At 36.2% G+C, this 12,518-nt stretch overlaps 1 protein-coding gene across 13 annotated transcripts in view; it reads right to left on the bottom strand.

The window, feature by feature from the left end:
- The window catches only part of Camk2d (calcium/calmodulin dependent protein kinase II delta), a 328,288-nt gene that overhangs the window by 152,060 nt on the left and 163,710 nt on the right, over nt 1-12,518 (bottom strand). For all 13 annotated transcript variants that reach the window (XM_023701888.1, XM_023701892.1, XM_023701887.1 and 10 more), the window contains exon 4: nt 8,519-8,573. In XM_023701888.1, coding sequence (XP_023557656.1) covers nt 8,519-8,573 — 55 coding nt within the window. The remainder of the gene's footprint in view (nt 1-8,518; nt 8,574-12,518) is intronic.

Genomic DNA, 12,518 nt, shown 5'->3' with positions numbered 1-12,518 from the left:
CTTTTGCTATCTTGTGGGCACCATGAACTGTTCTCCTCTGTGATCCTCTTCTGCCGAGCCACCCTGCCCTGGAGCCAGCGGATTACAGAATGAAACCTCTACCAACTGCGACCCAAATAAGCCTTTTCTCTTTTAACTTTGGGTGACAGGTATTTTGTCTCAGCAATGAGAAAAGTAACCAAGATGCTTCTTTATACTTCCAAGTCAAAATAATTTTGAATTTACATGAATTTTATAAAATGTAAGGTTAAAAAAAAGCTTGTGAGGAATTGTTTCTGGTCCAACGGAGAAGATGCTCAGAGCTATCATTCTGTAATAACAACGAGCAAAAAGCTAACCAAACTGAAATTCAACAGTGTTGCTCAAGCTGCCAACAGATGAGGTTGAGATACAAAACACTGCCTCAAATCCTGGAGAGTGAAGCAGGTATGTGTGGAGTCTCACAGTTCACCACAGCAGACATCCACAAGCAACTACCTGCTTAGAATCGCATGAAGTAGGAAAGCAGAAATGAGGATGAACTGCTCAAATTCAGGGTAGATGAGACCCTCGGGGAACTCAACCTTAGCCCTCAGCCCATTTATGAGTTTTACAAATATATCAATCCTTTTTTTACTACTATAACAAAATGCCTCTATCTAGGTGACCATATATATGAGGTTTATTTAGCACTCAACTTTGGAAGTTTGAGAGGAGTGTGCATCTGATAATGGCCCTCCTGCTGGCAAAGTCCCAAAGAAATACAGACCACTGGCAAAAGACAAGAAGTTCACATATGTGCCTCCTCTGGAGGCTCTCTTCAAAACAAACACAAAACACTATTATAGCCTGGTGTGGTGGCATGTGCCTATAATTGTAGCTCTCTCAGAGACCGAATCAAAGGATTGCAAGTTTGAGCCCATCTGGACAACTTAATGAGATCTTGCCTCAAAATAAAAATTAAAATGGGCTGGGAATATAGCTTGTTGGGAAGACCCTGGGTTTAATCCTCAGTATTAGAGAATAAAATGAAGAAATCTGAGAAATCCATACAAGTCCAAGTAAAACAGAAATCCATTTAGATATTAAAGAACAACAATCAATGATGGGCCACAACTTCCAAGAAGAAATCCATAATCACATGAAGAAGGAAAAAGGTTCTCTGGAATTTAAGATAGTTATCCCTGGCAACAATTGGCAGGTGACATCAAATGTCATTCCCCATGCTGCATTTCCCTCCTTCAATAGAGTGTAACTAAAGCACCCTCTTTACCTCTTCTCCCACACAGACTCAAAAGTTTTATTAACACAAAAGAACCATCATCTCGGGGGCAGGATTCAGTTTGCCAATGTGGGACACTGTAATTCACAAGAGGTTCATCATGGATTTTGCCTTCCATTCAGAAAAACAACCAAAAGCATATGAATATTTCTATTGTTTTCTATTAAAATGACAAATTATCATGGCCATTTAAAATGTTCTTCCTTTAAAAACATAACAAAACTGCTAACCATTTTATTAATTTTCCAATTAAAGGAACAATGAAATTGCTTGGGATAATTACTAAGAAATCTCTTCTTTTCCAACTAGATACTTATTGACATTCTACACTCAAAGATCTTCACCATAATGAATAGTAAATTCCATTTTTAAAGATTCCAAAGAATTTGATTCAAACACAGTTCTGCTATTTAAGAACAAGAGAGACCCACAATATTTATCGCTATTTTCAGTAACAGCATTGATGCTTCAATCATTTTTGTAAGTATAAATTACAAAATTTATAACTGATGTTATTCTATAAAACATTTTTATAGAAGCCAGGCATGGTGGTGTATGTCTGTATTCCTAGCTCCTGGGGAGACTGAGGCAGCAGGATCAACAGCCCAGCCTGAGTGGCTTTAAAAAAACTAAAAGGGGATGTGGCTCTGTATGAAGACCCTGACTTAAATATGCAATACAGCCTCCTCAAATTGCCAAATAGAATCTACTTTTCAGTTCTCTCTTTCCCTCCCTCTCTTCTTTCTCCCCATTCTTTTATTTCCATGACTACTCGCTGGGCTATCCACCTTCATTTTAAGTCTTTTGTTTACTTGTTTCAATCCATATGTAGAGCAAAATACGACAGCACAAATCCTACTGTATTGTAATTTACTGATTGATTTTTCTGTCTTTGGATAGGAGTTTAACCTGGAGGCTTTTTCTCCGGTATTGCTTTGCAATGTACAGTACTGACAGGTCAGTTAGACTTCAATAGCTTCTGATCTGTGTGTGAGAACTGTTCTACTGCTTGTTACATATGCACATTACAGTGATATACATCTATCAATATATTATACTAGGCAAATTTCAAGAGGCAAGTAGGAGTCCATGCAATGAGACCAGTAGTCCTCACCACAAAAAATTTAATTTTTATTTTATTTATTTATTTATTTATTTTTTATTTATTTTTTTTTGTGTGTGTGTGTGTGTGTGTGTGTTTGTGTGTGTGGCCAGCTCAGCCCACCAGGGGGTGGGGCTGGCTGGCATGTGGTGCTGGGGGATTGAACCATGGTCCCTCTGCTTTGCTACAGCTTGTTCTAGGTAGGTGCTTTAGACTACTGAGCCATCTCAACAGCCCCCCACAAAAAATTTAATAATCATTGGACTATACATGCTTTGTGAGATATACAAGTATATTATTAGCATCGCAGAATTCTAAATAGCCAGGGATGTTTGAGCAACCACTGCACACACCAGCTGTTCTCAGAGTTCTGAAAAGTCTCACACCTTATCTGTGTGTTTTGTATATGGTGCCAACATGGTCATGCAATCAAATGTTCTAGCAGAGGAAAGAATGCCATAATGTAGCTTGAGAGAGACTATTTCTACAGACTTTTTAAAGACAGAAATTGTTGTTCACTTTCCTCTGCATCAGCTTACCTGCAGGGGCTGTCAGAGTGGGTGGAGACTAAGTGTACCTGTTTCAGGAAAGGGTATTTCCAAGGCACCTCATGTCTGCCTCAGCTTCGGTTCTTCTCAGTGCTTCCTAGGAATTTGGCCTGAATGAACACTGGTTCTTTCTCCCAATCCTCTGAAATTCTTGAAGTTTTACCAAACTAGGCCATTACTGTGGATTTATTTTTAAGTCATGCAGTCTATTTTCTGAACTATATAGTCTGAAAACTCAAAGGTTTTTGACTTCTCTTTTGGTCCTGATGATACTAATAAAAGTATCAGCTTCATAGACCAAAGGAGGTGGTTTGAAATGGTACATATTTTTAATAATATTATATAACTTCAAATGAGAAATGATGTCAGCTACAAAACATGCAACCTGATCAAGTTATTTTGCTGGTATAAGTATGAAAACATGGGGAAGGGTAGACAGCACATCACATTCTCTTAAAGTATTCTGTTTTTTGATTTTTCAAAAGGGGGAATTTTTATCATAACAATAGAAACAGATGGTTATTTTTTTTTAAACTGTCTTATTTAAGTCTAATTTACAAGCCCAGTCAATGAATCTAAGACACAGGGAAAATAGTTTTTTCATGTCAACACCTGTCAAGGTGACTGTGTTATCAAAGTCTTATTTCTCATCAGCCCTCAAAATGGACAAGAACTGTCTTCTCTGCCAAAGACGCAAGACTCTTCCTTGTGCCTGTAAGTCTACCTCTATGTCTTCAATTTACTGTCTTCCTTAGGTTTCGGATAAGTCCACATACCTATAAACTTAGTCCTTCTTGCTTTGCTGAGCTGCTGACACAGAAGTAAAAGCTCTGCTAGGCATAAGCCTTGAGGAAGGCTGAGTCCAAGTCAGGCAGCTCATTATTTATGTGACGATGCTTTTGTTCTCATGAGCGTCTTTCCCACAGATTCCTAAGTCTATTCACAAAAGAGACTCCTAATATTTTGTAGCTGGAAATGATGAGATATTCATGTAAAATATATGTAAGTTTCAAACAGCAAGAAAAAATTGTTTTTCATAGAACACCTGTCCTCCTTTGTTTTGATTTTTAGAAAGTGAAAAGTATTGCATTACAAAACTACTAAAAGCACCTATAAAAATAGAGCTTCCCATTACATTCTGAATAGCTGACATTCCACAGAAAGTGTGCACCAGGACTCTGCTGCCAAAACCAGCGTCAAAAGGAAGAACACAAGGAACATTCTTTCTTCAGGAATCCACATAGCTATTTTATCTTGGAACTGATTGGCTAAGTGGCTTCCAATTTTCCCATATGAGTACTTCATTGATATCTTTAAGATATCACACTTAACAATATTTAAAGTGTGTATTTTTCTAAAGCAACACACTTTCCCCTGATTAGCACCAAAACAATTACATAATTTTAAGTAATTACATATTTATATAGGCTATACTATCTTCTTAGCCATTGAAAAATCTATACTGTACTTTCAATTACTGCTTTGCAATTGTCCCCACAGTTGAGTACCTTATAGCATTCTATTCAGCTAGTTCACTGGTCTCATTTACTGGCAAATCATTTTTATTAGGACTTTTAATAATTTACATCTTAAACTTAAAATAGAATAAGTATAAAGGTCTGAAAATTCTGGAAGCAGAGGTTCAGTTGCCTGACACAAAACATATTTCAAATTATTATGGTTTGTATATAAATTCTTCAGCTTCAGAAATCACTTCATTTTGATTTCAGAGAAGCAAATATCACTGTTATAGACATAATTTACTGTGGTTGTAAACTTACTTTTCATGTGAACTGCTTTCTTTATATGTTCTTCATCAACTATTTTGCTGTATTAAAAAATGTTGGGGAAGAAAATGAAACTATGTGATTCTTATCATTCCCTTAATTTAGTATGTAACATAGAAATCTGTGAAGTATACAATTTAGATTTAATAATGATGGTATTACAGGCAGCTGAGCTAAAAATTAACATGCAGTCAGGGAGGGATGGGTCCTCAGAAGAGTATTGCAGAAGAGGAGAACATACCAAAACAGTGTGTAAGCCATCTGAAGAAGGCCGAGCCCCAAGAGGAAGATGCAATTCCAGGCCTGCACACCTCCCTAAGAGATATGCAAGAACTTCAAATTACAGTGCAATTATCACCACCTAGTCCTAGAAGGCTAGAGAGGCATCAGTCATTCAAGTGAGTGACCAGAGCATTGGATCCATCTCTTCTAAAAAATGCCTCTCTTCTTTCCATGTACGCTTTCTGTGTGGCTCATTTCCCTACTGGATCAGTATTAGCTAAGCAGCCTACTTGTAATCCCATAGATGCATTTTTGATTGACCCATGTTGTTTTACTGTATACATTACTCCTGAAAAAACGCTTCTCACCACCCACTCTGGCCCACTCATGGGGATCCAAGAGCTATTCTTTCCTGATTTCCAGTAACTTCTTCCTTTGGTTTGTGACTTCATTACTCAATGTTGTGGAGTCATGAACTTAGCACATCTAACAGGTCAGAAGTTACATTTCTCCTTTATCAGTGCCAGTAGAGGAGTGGTATGGCAGAGGATTTCACCTAACACTGAAATACTTCATGTAACTGAAGAAGGTCAGAATATGTCATCCTAAAACATGCCACTTTAGCATAAGGATCATTTTGAGCTAAAGGGAACTGAAAAATCAATATAAAAAGAGTTCTCTGTCCCCATTTTTTTTTTTTGCATAAAATTAAAGTGTAAACTGCTCTTTGAGGAAGATATCCCTTTCTCCTCTTCCACTCTTATTCCCTGGTAGCAGTGAGAGTGATTCAGCATACAAGATGGAGATTTTACAGCAGGATGAGACTAAACAAAAACCCAAATAAAATAAACCTTACTAAATGTGAGTCAAGACTAGTAATAACTCGTAAAAACAAAACAAAACAAAAAAAGGAAAAATCTTCACAGCAGTCAGAGAGAAAGAATGCTTTATTTTTAGGAGGAAAATAATTAGAGTGACAGATTTTCATCAAACAGCAAAGGCCTCAAGAAAAATGGGGGGGGGGCGGGGCGATGGCTCAGTGGAATAAGCGCTTCCTGGCAAGCTCAAGGGCCTGAGTTCAACCCCCGGTTCCGAAAAGAAAAGAAAAATGTGGGACAACATTGAAAGAAAAGAACAAGCCATTCTTTATCTGGCTAAACTATCACCAAGGAAGGAATGAGACATTTTTGGAAAAAGTAAAACTAGTAATTTTTTGTTAGGCAAGAAAGACTAATGAATGTTCAAGAAGGGAAATCATAAAAGAAAGGATCTTGGAGCATCAAGAAAAGCAAACCATGAGATGAGTAGCAAACAATAGGTGCTCTTCAGGACTGAGGAGGAAGAACCACTTGCACGGCATGCAGTGACACTGCACCATAGTGTAAGAGACCTGAGGGTGGACCATGACTGCAAAAGCAGCCTGAGTAGTAGGGCTGTGCAGAAGCAGAGCTGCCATCTTTATTTTACAGCATAGTGTTCAGCTTCTGACTTGCTTGGACTATACGGAGTGAAGAGGAATTATTTTGGGCTCTAAATGAAATAATGAATTTTTAAACATTTCAAGTTAATGAATTATATTGTTAAATAAATGATACAACAAGCCTAATTTTAATGAGAAAACTTGCATGTCTGCCTCATACAATCAATGCCTGCCTCCCCAGGCACAGTGAAGTCATAGTTCAAATACTGTTACTGGCAATTGCTGTATTTTCCTCAGCAGATCACACAAGTACACATGCTCTCTGATACACATAGGCTTTGACTGAACGGCCTATGTGGTGAGTGCAAGAAGCAGAGTCAGCACTGCCCTGTGCTCTGCTCTACACAGCATTCTGTTGGTGTTGACTCCTTTGCCTACACTTGAATGTGTAGACACAAAAAATATTGCTAAAAATCACACAATAATGTTAAAATTTTACCGTATTGTGAGGCCTCATTACTAGCAGTCCAGGGCCACAGGTAGCCTGTGGGTCTCATGGTGGACATGTCAATTTTTCAGCACACACATGGGTCTGCCCCAGTATGGCAGACCTTCTTGGCTGCCCACCCATGGGCAAGACTACCTTTCTTCACAGATAATAAAATTATGAGTTTGTTCAAAGCCAGGAGTTATGTAATTTAGGGGAGGTTCTTCTCTCACTGGACCTATAGACTGGATCATGGCTATCAATGCCAACTGTGATCCCATACACTTTCCAATACAGCTGGCTCTTCAACTTTGTGGGTTCTGCATGCATGGATTCAACCAATGCCAAATCAAAGATACTCTAAAAAGAAAAGAGATCTTTACTGACTGTGTGCAGACTTTCTATTTGTCATTATTCCTTAAATAATACAGTATAGCAACTATTTATATAGCATGTACTTTTCATTACATACTATAAGTAACCGTGAAATAATTTCAAGTATTGGCTATATGTAAAACTTACATTTTATCTGAGGAAGAGGAACATCAATGAATTTGGGTTATAAGGGTTAAAAAATTAATGTCCACAGATACCAAGAAACTTGAGAAGAATTCTAATTAAGGATTCATTACCAGATGCTATCTAAAGGGCTCTTGAGAACACTTTTCCAAATGGATAAAGAGAAAGTACACAATGAAGTATTATTCCTCTTTTCTGACTTTGCAAATCATTGTGATTTCTGAAATGAAATGATCCACTTAACACCATAGAGAGCCTGAGCATGAAGATAAGCCCACAATAACATCAACCAGCACATGGAAGCAATACAGTTTCTTATGACATCATTGAAGGGCCGAATTAACAAAATGTAGCAGGAAGCCTATCTTTAGGCTCAGCTTACGCTAAATATTTTTTTATGTATTTCCCAAAACTGTATCAACATCACATTAAATGTTTTAGCAGTCTATTATATGAATGTATATAACAATGTAGCTATCACCCTTAAGTTAGTTTTGTTCTTTTATTTCCATCAGTACAAAGGAGGATGTAAAGAGCATCTTTTAATATAAAACTTTACCTGAATTTGCATGACCTATTGTCAGAAAAGAAATTACTGAAATGATGTGAGCATTTTAAAATCTTATGATAAGTAGTATAAATTGAATTCCAGAAAGCACATATTTAATAAATTCCTACTACTCTTGTGTGGCTTTTTAAAATATATTCCTTTCAGTCATTATTTTCCCTGTGATTTTGTTGAGAAAATCTTGGTTTAAAAGTCCCAAATAGTTTGAATTAAAAATTTTTAAATAACAATTTTTTCCTTGAGTCTTTTTATAGAAAATATTTATAAACTCATAAAAAATTCAAAGGAAAAAAATTTTTTGTACATTCATTTTTTTGACATTCATTTTTGTACCCCAAGGTAAAACACAAAACTATCTATGCATCACAATAGACAATTGAAAATAGACTGTGTGTTTCATTTATAAAGACTAAGTAATACATTAAATAAAATGGCTAAATAAACAAAGGAGTAGACATCCCTTTTCAAAAAAATTCAAATTGGAGAATCTTGAAGAGTAAAAAATAATGGTTATTACTTTGGACTATACAATCAAAGAAATCATGTTTAATTAAAAATGACTTTCATAGACATTAGAAAAAATAAATGAGCATAAAGTACTTACAAATCAAACACCAAGTAATGAAATCCTTCCTCTGATATGCTGTCATGAAGTCGTACTGAAAATAAAGAAAGAGAACAAAGTACGCATTATACTCACGCCAACTCTCAGCATGAAGCCCATCTCCTCGTGGGCACCTGTCTCCCATACAGCAGTGATCTCCATTTTAGCCTCAGATAAGGCAGTGTCTGTTAGGTTTCAGACAGGCTCCAAGTTTTGGTTTTGGTTCTGATAATGACATTAAGTCTACAAGTTTAACTTACAATGATATTAATACTTGTACATCATATAATGGTTGAGATTAAATGACACAATAAAATTAAATGATCCATAATTGCTAGGTAAGAACTACATAAATGTCAGTGACCATTATATATCCAAAGTCGCCAGGTTCTCACAATTCTGCTTCCTGACATTCCTCTCAGCAACCCATGTCCTGATCATTGCAGCAGGAGAACAAGAGGGATCACTGGAGGCTACACTCTCTGCCTGCCTCTGCTCTCCTATTTGTCCTGGAATTTTCACATAGCATTCTCTAGCCCATCTTCCAAAGCCCAGTTGATTGAAAGGAGAAGGAGAGGGAAAGAGAAAAGGAGGTAAAAAGAATTAAGATATATTAGGTACCATGCTGCCACAATGCATGCAATCATTATGTGCTACAAACATATATTAATAAAAATTAAAAATAACTCAAAATAAAAACTAAAAACTAAAAACCACAGTTTCTATGTTCATTACTCAAGTAACCAAAACCTTATCAACTCACTAACTAAAAGTGAATAGTTAGAACTTTGATAAAAATAATTATACCTTCTTCAAATTCATACATATTTTCCAGTAAGCTAGACTTATACTACTTCTTGCTGAAATCAATATATGCCTTTTCTGAACTTAAAACACTAGCTGGTTCATGCTATACCAAACCACATATATATAAATTACATACTGTTTTATCCATTTATTTTTGCATAATCTCTCCTCTTGGTTTACCCCCCACAGATGGTAATTCCTCCTATTTATCCAAATCCCTTGCAGAGATGGCTTGTCATTGTGTACAAGAGATGGCAGGGAAAGCAACAAAACTGCACAACACAACTGCTTTCATAAAAGGACAAAGATGATCTATCATCTATTCTTAGTATACTACCGATACAGTGATGACCACTATATGGAAAATGTCTCTTAAAAAGAACATTTAAGTTATCCTGGAAGCTACAATCACCTGGAGGTGCAATCTATAGCACCTGTGGAATTCCACTCTCCATGCTTTCCATCCAGAGCCACCTCCTCTGGATCTTGGGACAACTAGTGTGGAATATCAATCAGCTGGCTTTCGGTGTTTGTGGAGCACACCAAATTATAGGAAAATATACCCCAAATTACAGATAATTACTTATACAATGTGAATCTGTCCATAGTTAACTTGAAGAAAAGGCTTATAGTGGAGGTAGTTGGGATGGTAGCCAAACTGAGACTTGAAATGTTTTGCTTGAATGCCTGACACAAATATAGTGCAGTCTTCTTCTCTTATTATTTTGTCATAGTGTCACCATGAATTCACAGATACAGCACATTTTATCTTTATTTCGTAAGTGGAATCTTTTTCTTTAAAGATCTAGAACTTCCTTCTCATAAATGTTATTAAGTTGGAACCATATTTTTTGAAACTGTAAAAGAATATTTACTGAAAAGTAAGTTTGAGACAAATTTTAAAAATGAGATTATATTTAATTTTGATTTTCAAAATTACTGTAATTGTACATATTTATGGGGTACAGTGAGCTCATTCAGTATGTGTACAGTGCCTAATGGCCAAATCAGAAGAACTGACACTTGTAGATCCTTACACACTTAAAATATTTTTTTAAACAAAAATGTCCATATGAACAGAACTCCCTTCTGCTGTTCATAACAGCTTTAGTAATATTTCCTCAAACAGTTTCTCCACATATGCACCAGAATTTGTAGTTTTGGAACCATATTTTTACATCTTTGCATCTTACACAGAAATCTGGTACATGGTAGTCTTTTTCAAATACTTACCATACCAAGATTTTATATAGAACAATTTGTCAAAGACTAGTAAAGTTATTCCTGTCTAAATTAAAATGACTGATATGCAAAGAAATTCATGTAAATTTAGCTGTGTGAGGTGCATTCTTCAGTTTTCCAATATCATAAATGTTGCTCACCTTTATTTAAATTTAGGCTGCTGAAGAAAACTGAAGAGTTCTGTATGATAAAGTATGTTCTGATCAAAATTATTTAGCCCTGTAAAGAGATAGGTCATGGCCTATATCTTAGTGATTTTCTTGACACAGTTTCAGAGATGCCTAAGAAAATTAGTGTTTAAATGAGTTCAAGTAAAGGCATGGCTTTACTCATAACTCACTGAATTACTCTGGAAAACAAGTTGAAGTCCGATGTTAACAAAGCTAAAATGAAAATTACAATTCACAATATGTTCAGAGGGAAACAACTTTGTTCTTCCACGACTCAAGGAAAATGCTTGATGTGGAGGTGGGCTCTTGGGGTGTTGCTCAGAGTACAGCCCAAGAGAGAAGGCGATTTCAGGTGCAATTCTAGAAGCAGTATTAACTGAAAGTCATATCAAGAATAAAACTTTCTAAAAAAAGAATAAAACTTTCTTAGTATGACTAACCATTCTCTTAATCAAACTTGTAAATGACCACCATCTGGAAATGAACTCTTGTGACAAGTCATAAGTTGCTAAAAATGCAAGCCTGAGATCACGTTCAGGATACAAAACCACTTAGCCAACAAGCATGTGATAATGGTTCAAGACAAAGCAACTGTCCGGGCTCACTCCCTGGCATCACACAAATGCAAAAACAATCTCAAATACATCTTTCCAGTCATCTGACCATGTGCTATTTAATCACAACAAATGATATATCATAGAAAAATCAACATTATTTTTACTGGGGATTACTACAGACATATTTTTCTTCTTTCTTTATTCTGTCCTTTCTCATGCCCTTCCTTCCTTACATGGTTTTTAAAGTAAGAAACTAGAAAAACAATTACATGGAATCATTGCGACTTTCACTTATCCATTGTTATCTGACAGTCTTCAAGAACATGTTTTCAAGGATTGGGATGCATTTGTTTCCTTGTATGATTTTTAAGTCTTCCATTCTGTTGTCAGAGTAGATCCACCTACATCTAGCAGACAATTTTATGCAGCCTGAGATATCATGTTTTTCATCTTGTCTGTGCTATATGTCAATTGCCACCCTTATTTTGTTTTTAACATTTTTTCAAGAGTTGAAAAATCTGTTCAGTTTTGCAAAATGTTACATTAATTGTTCTCTATAAATAGCTGTTGATTCATTCTCACACCAAAGGAACTGCACAAGGTCCTGGTTGCTCATGTGACACTGTGTCACTGTGCAGGTCACAGCTGTTCTACCAAGACTGCGTGGCCAGCTCTGCCGTGCCACGGCTCATGAGGCTGAAGGACTGTGTATGGTGCTCTTGGTACAACTGTCACTTCCATAAGCTGTACACATGGGCACACACAATTGGCTCAATTACGATGTTTTTAGAGAGAAATTTTAAGGAAGATAATGAAAGCAGCATTTGAGAAAACTGATTAAAAAGCATCTTGGCAGTCCTTTCCTGAAGTCTGCTCAAAGTTTAGGAATAAATTAATTTTCATAAACTAAAACAATATTATGGTTACCTGGAATAAAATTTTCATTTTTAGAACTTTAAGTAATAGACTTCTAAAAAAAAAAAGTGTCTCTGAGGTTAAACTACTTTCAGAGGTTGGCTGACCTACACCCACAGGTAATTCTCTTCTCCTCCCTGCATATGTTCTCAATTTGTTAGTTTATGTTCAAGTCATCACAAGATCACTATTTTCTCTTCATGTCTCATGTGCTTGTATTATTTCATTAAGTCTTAGGTAAGTGTTAGCACCTCAAAGAAGGGTCAAATTAGATCAGAGCCCTTGTATAATCTGAGAAAAAATTTACAT

This window comes from Octodon degus, unplaced genomic scaffold, assembly GCF_000260255.1.
Source record: "Octodon degus isolate 3935 unplaced genomic scaffold, OctDeg1.0 scaffold00142, whole genome shotgun sequence".
Taxonomy (NCBI): domain Eukaryota; kingdom Metazoa; phylum Chordata; class Mammalia; order Rodentia; family Octodontidae; genus Octodon; species Octodon degus.
This window is presented reverse-complemented; position numbering and strand designations above follow the sequence as displayed.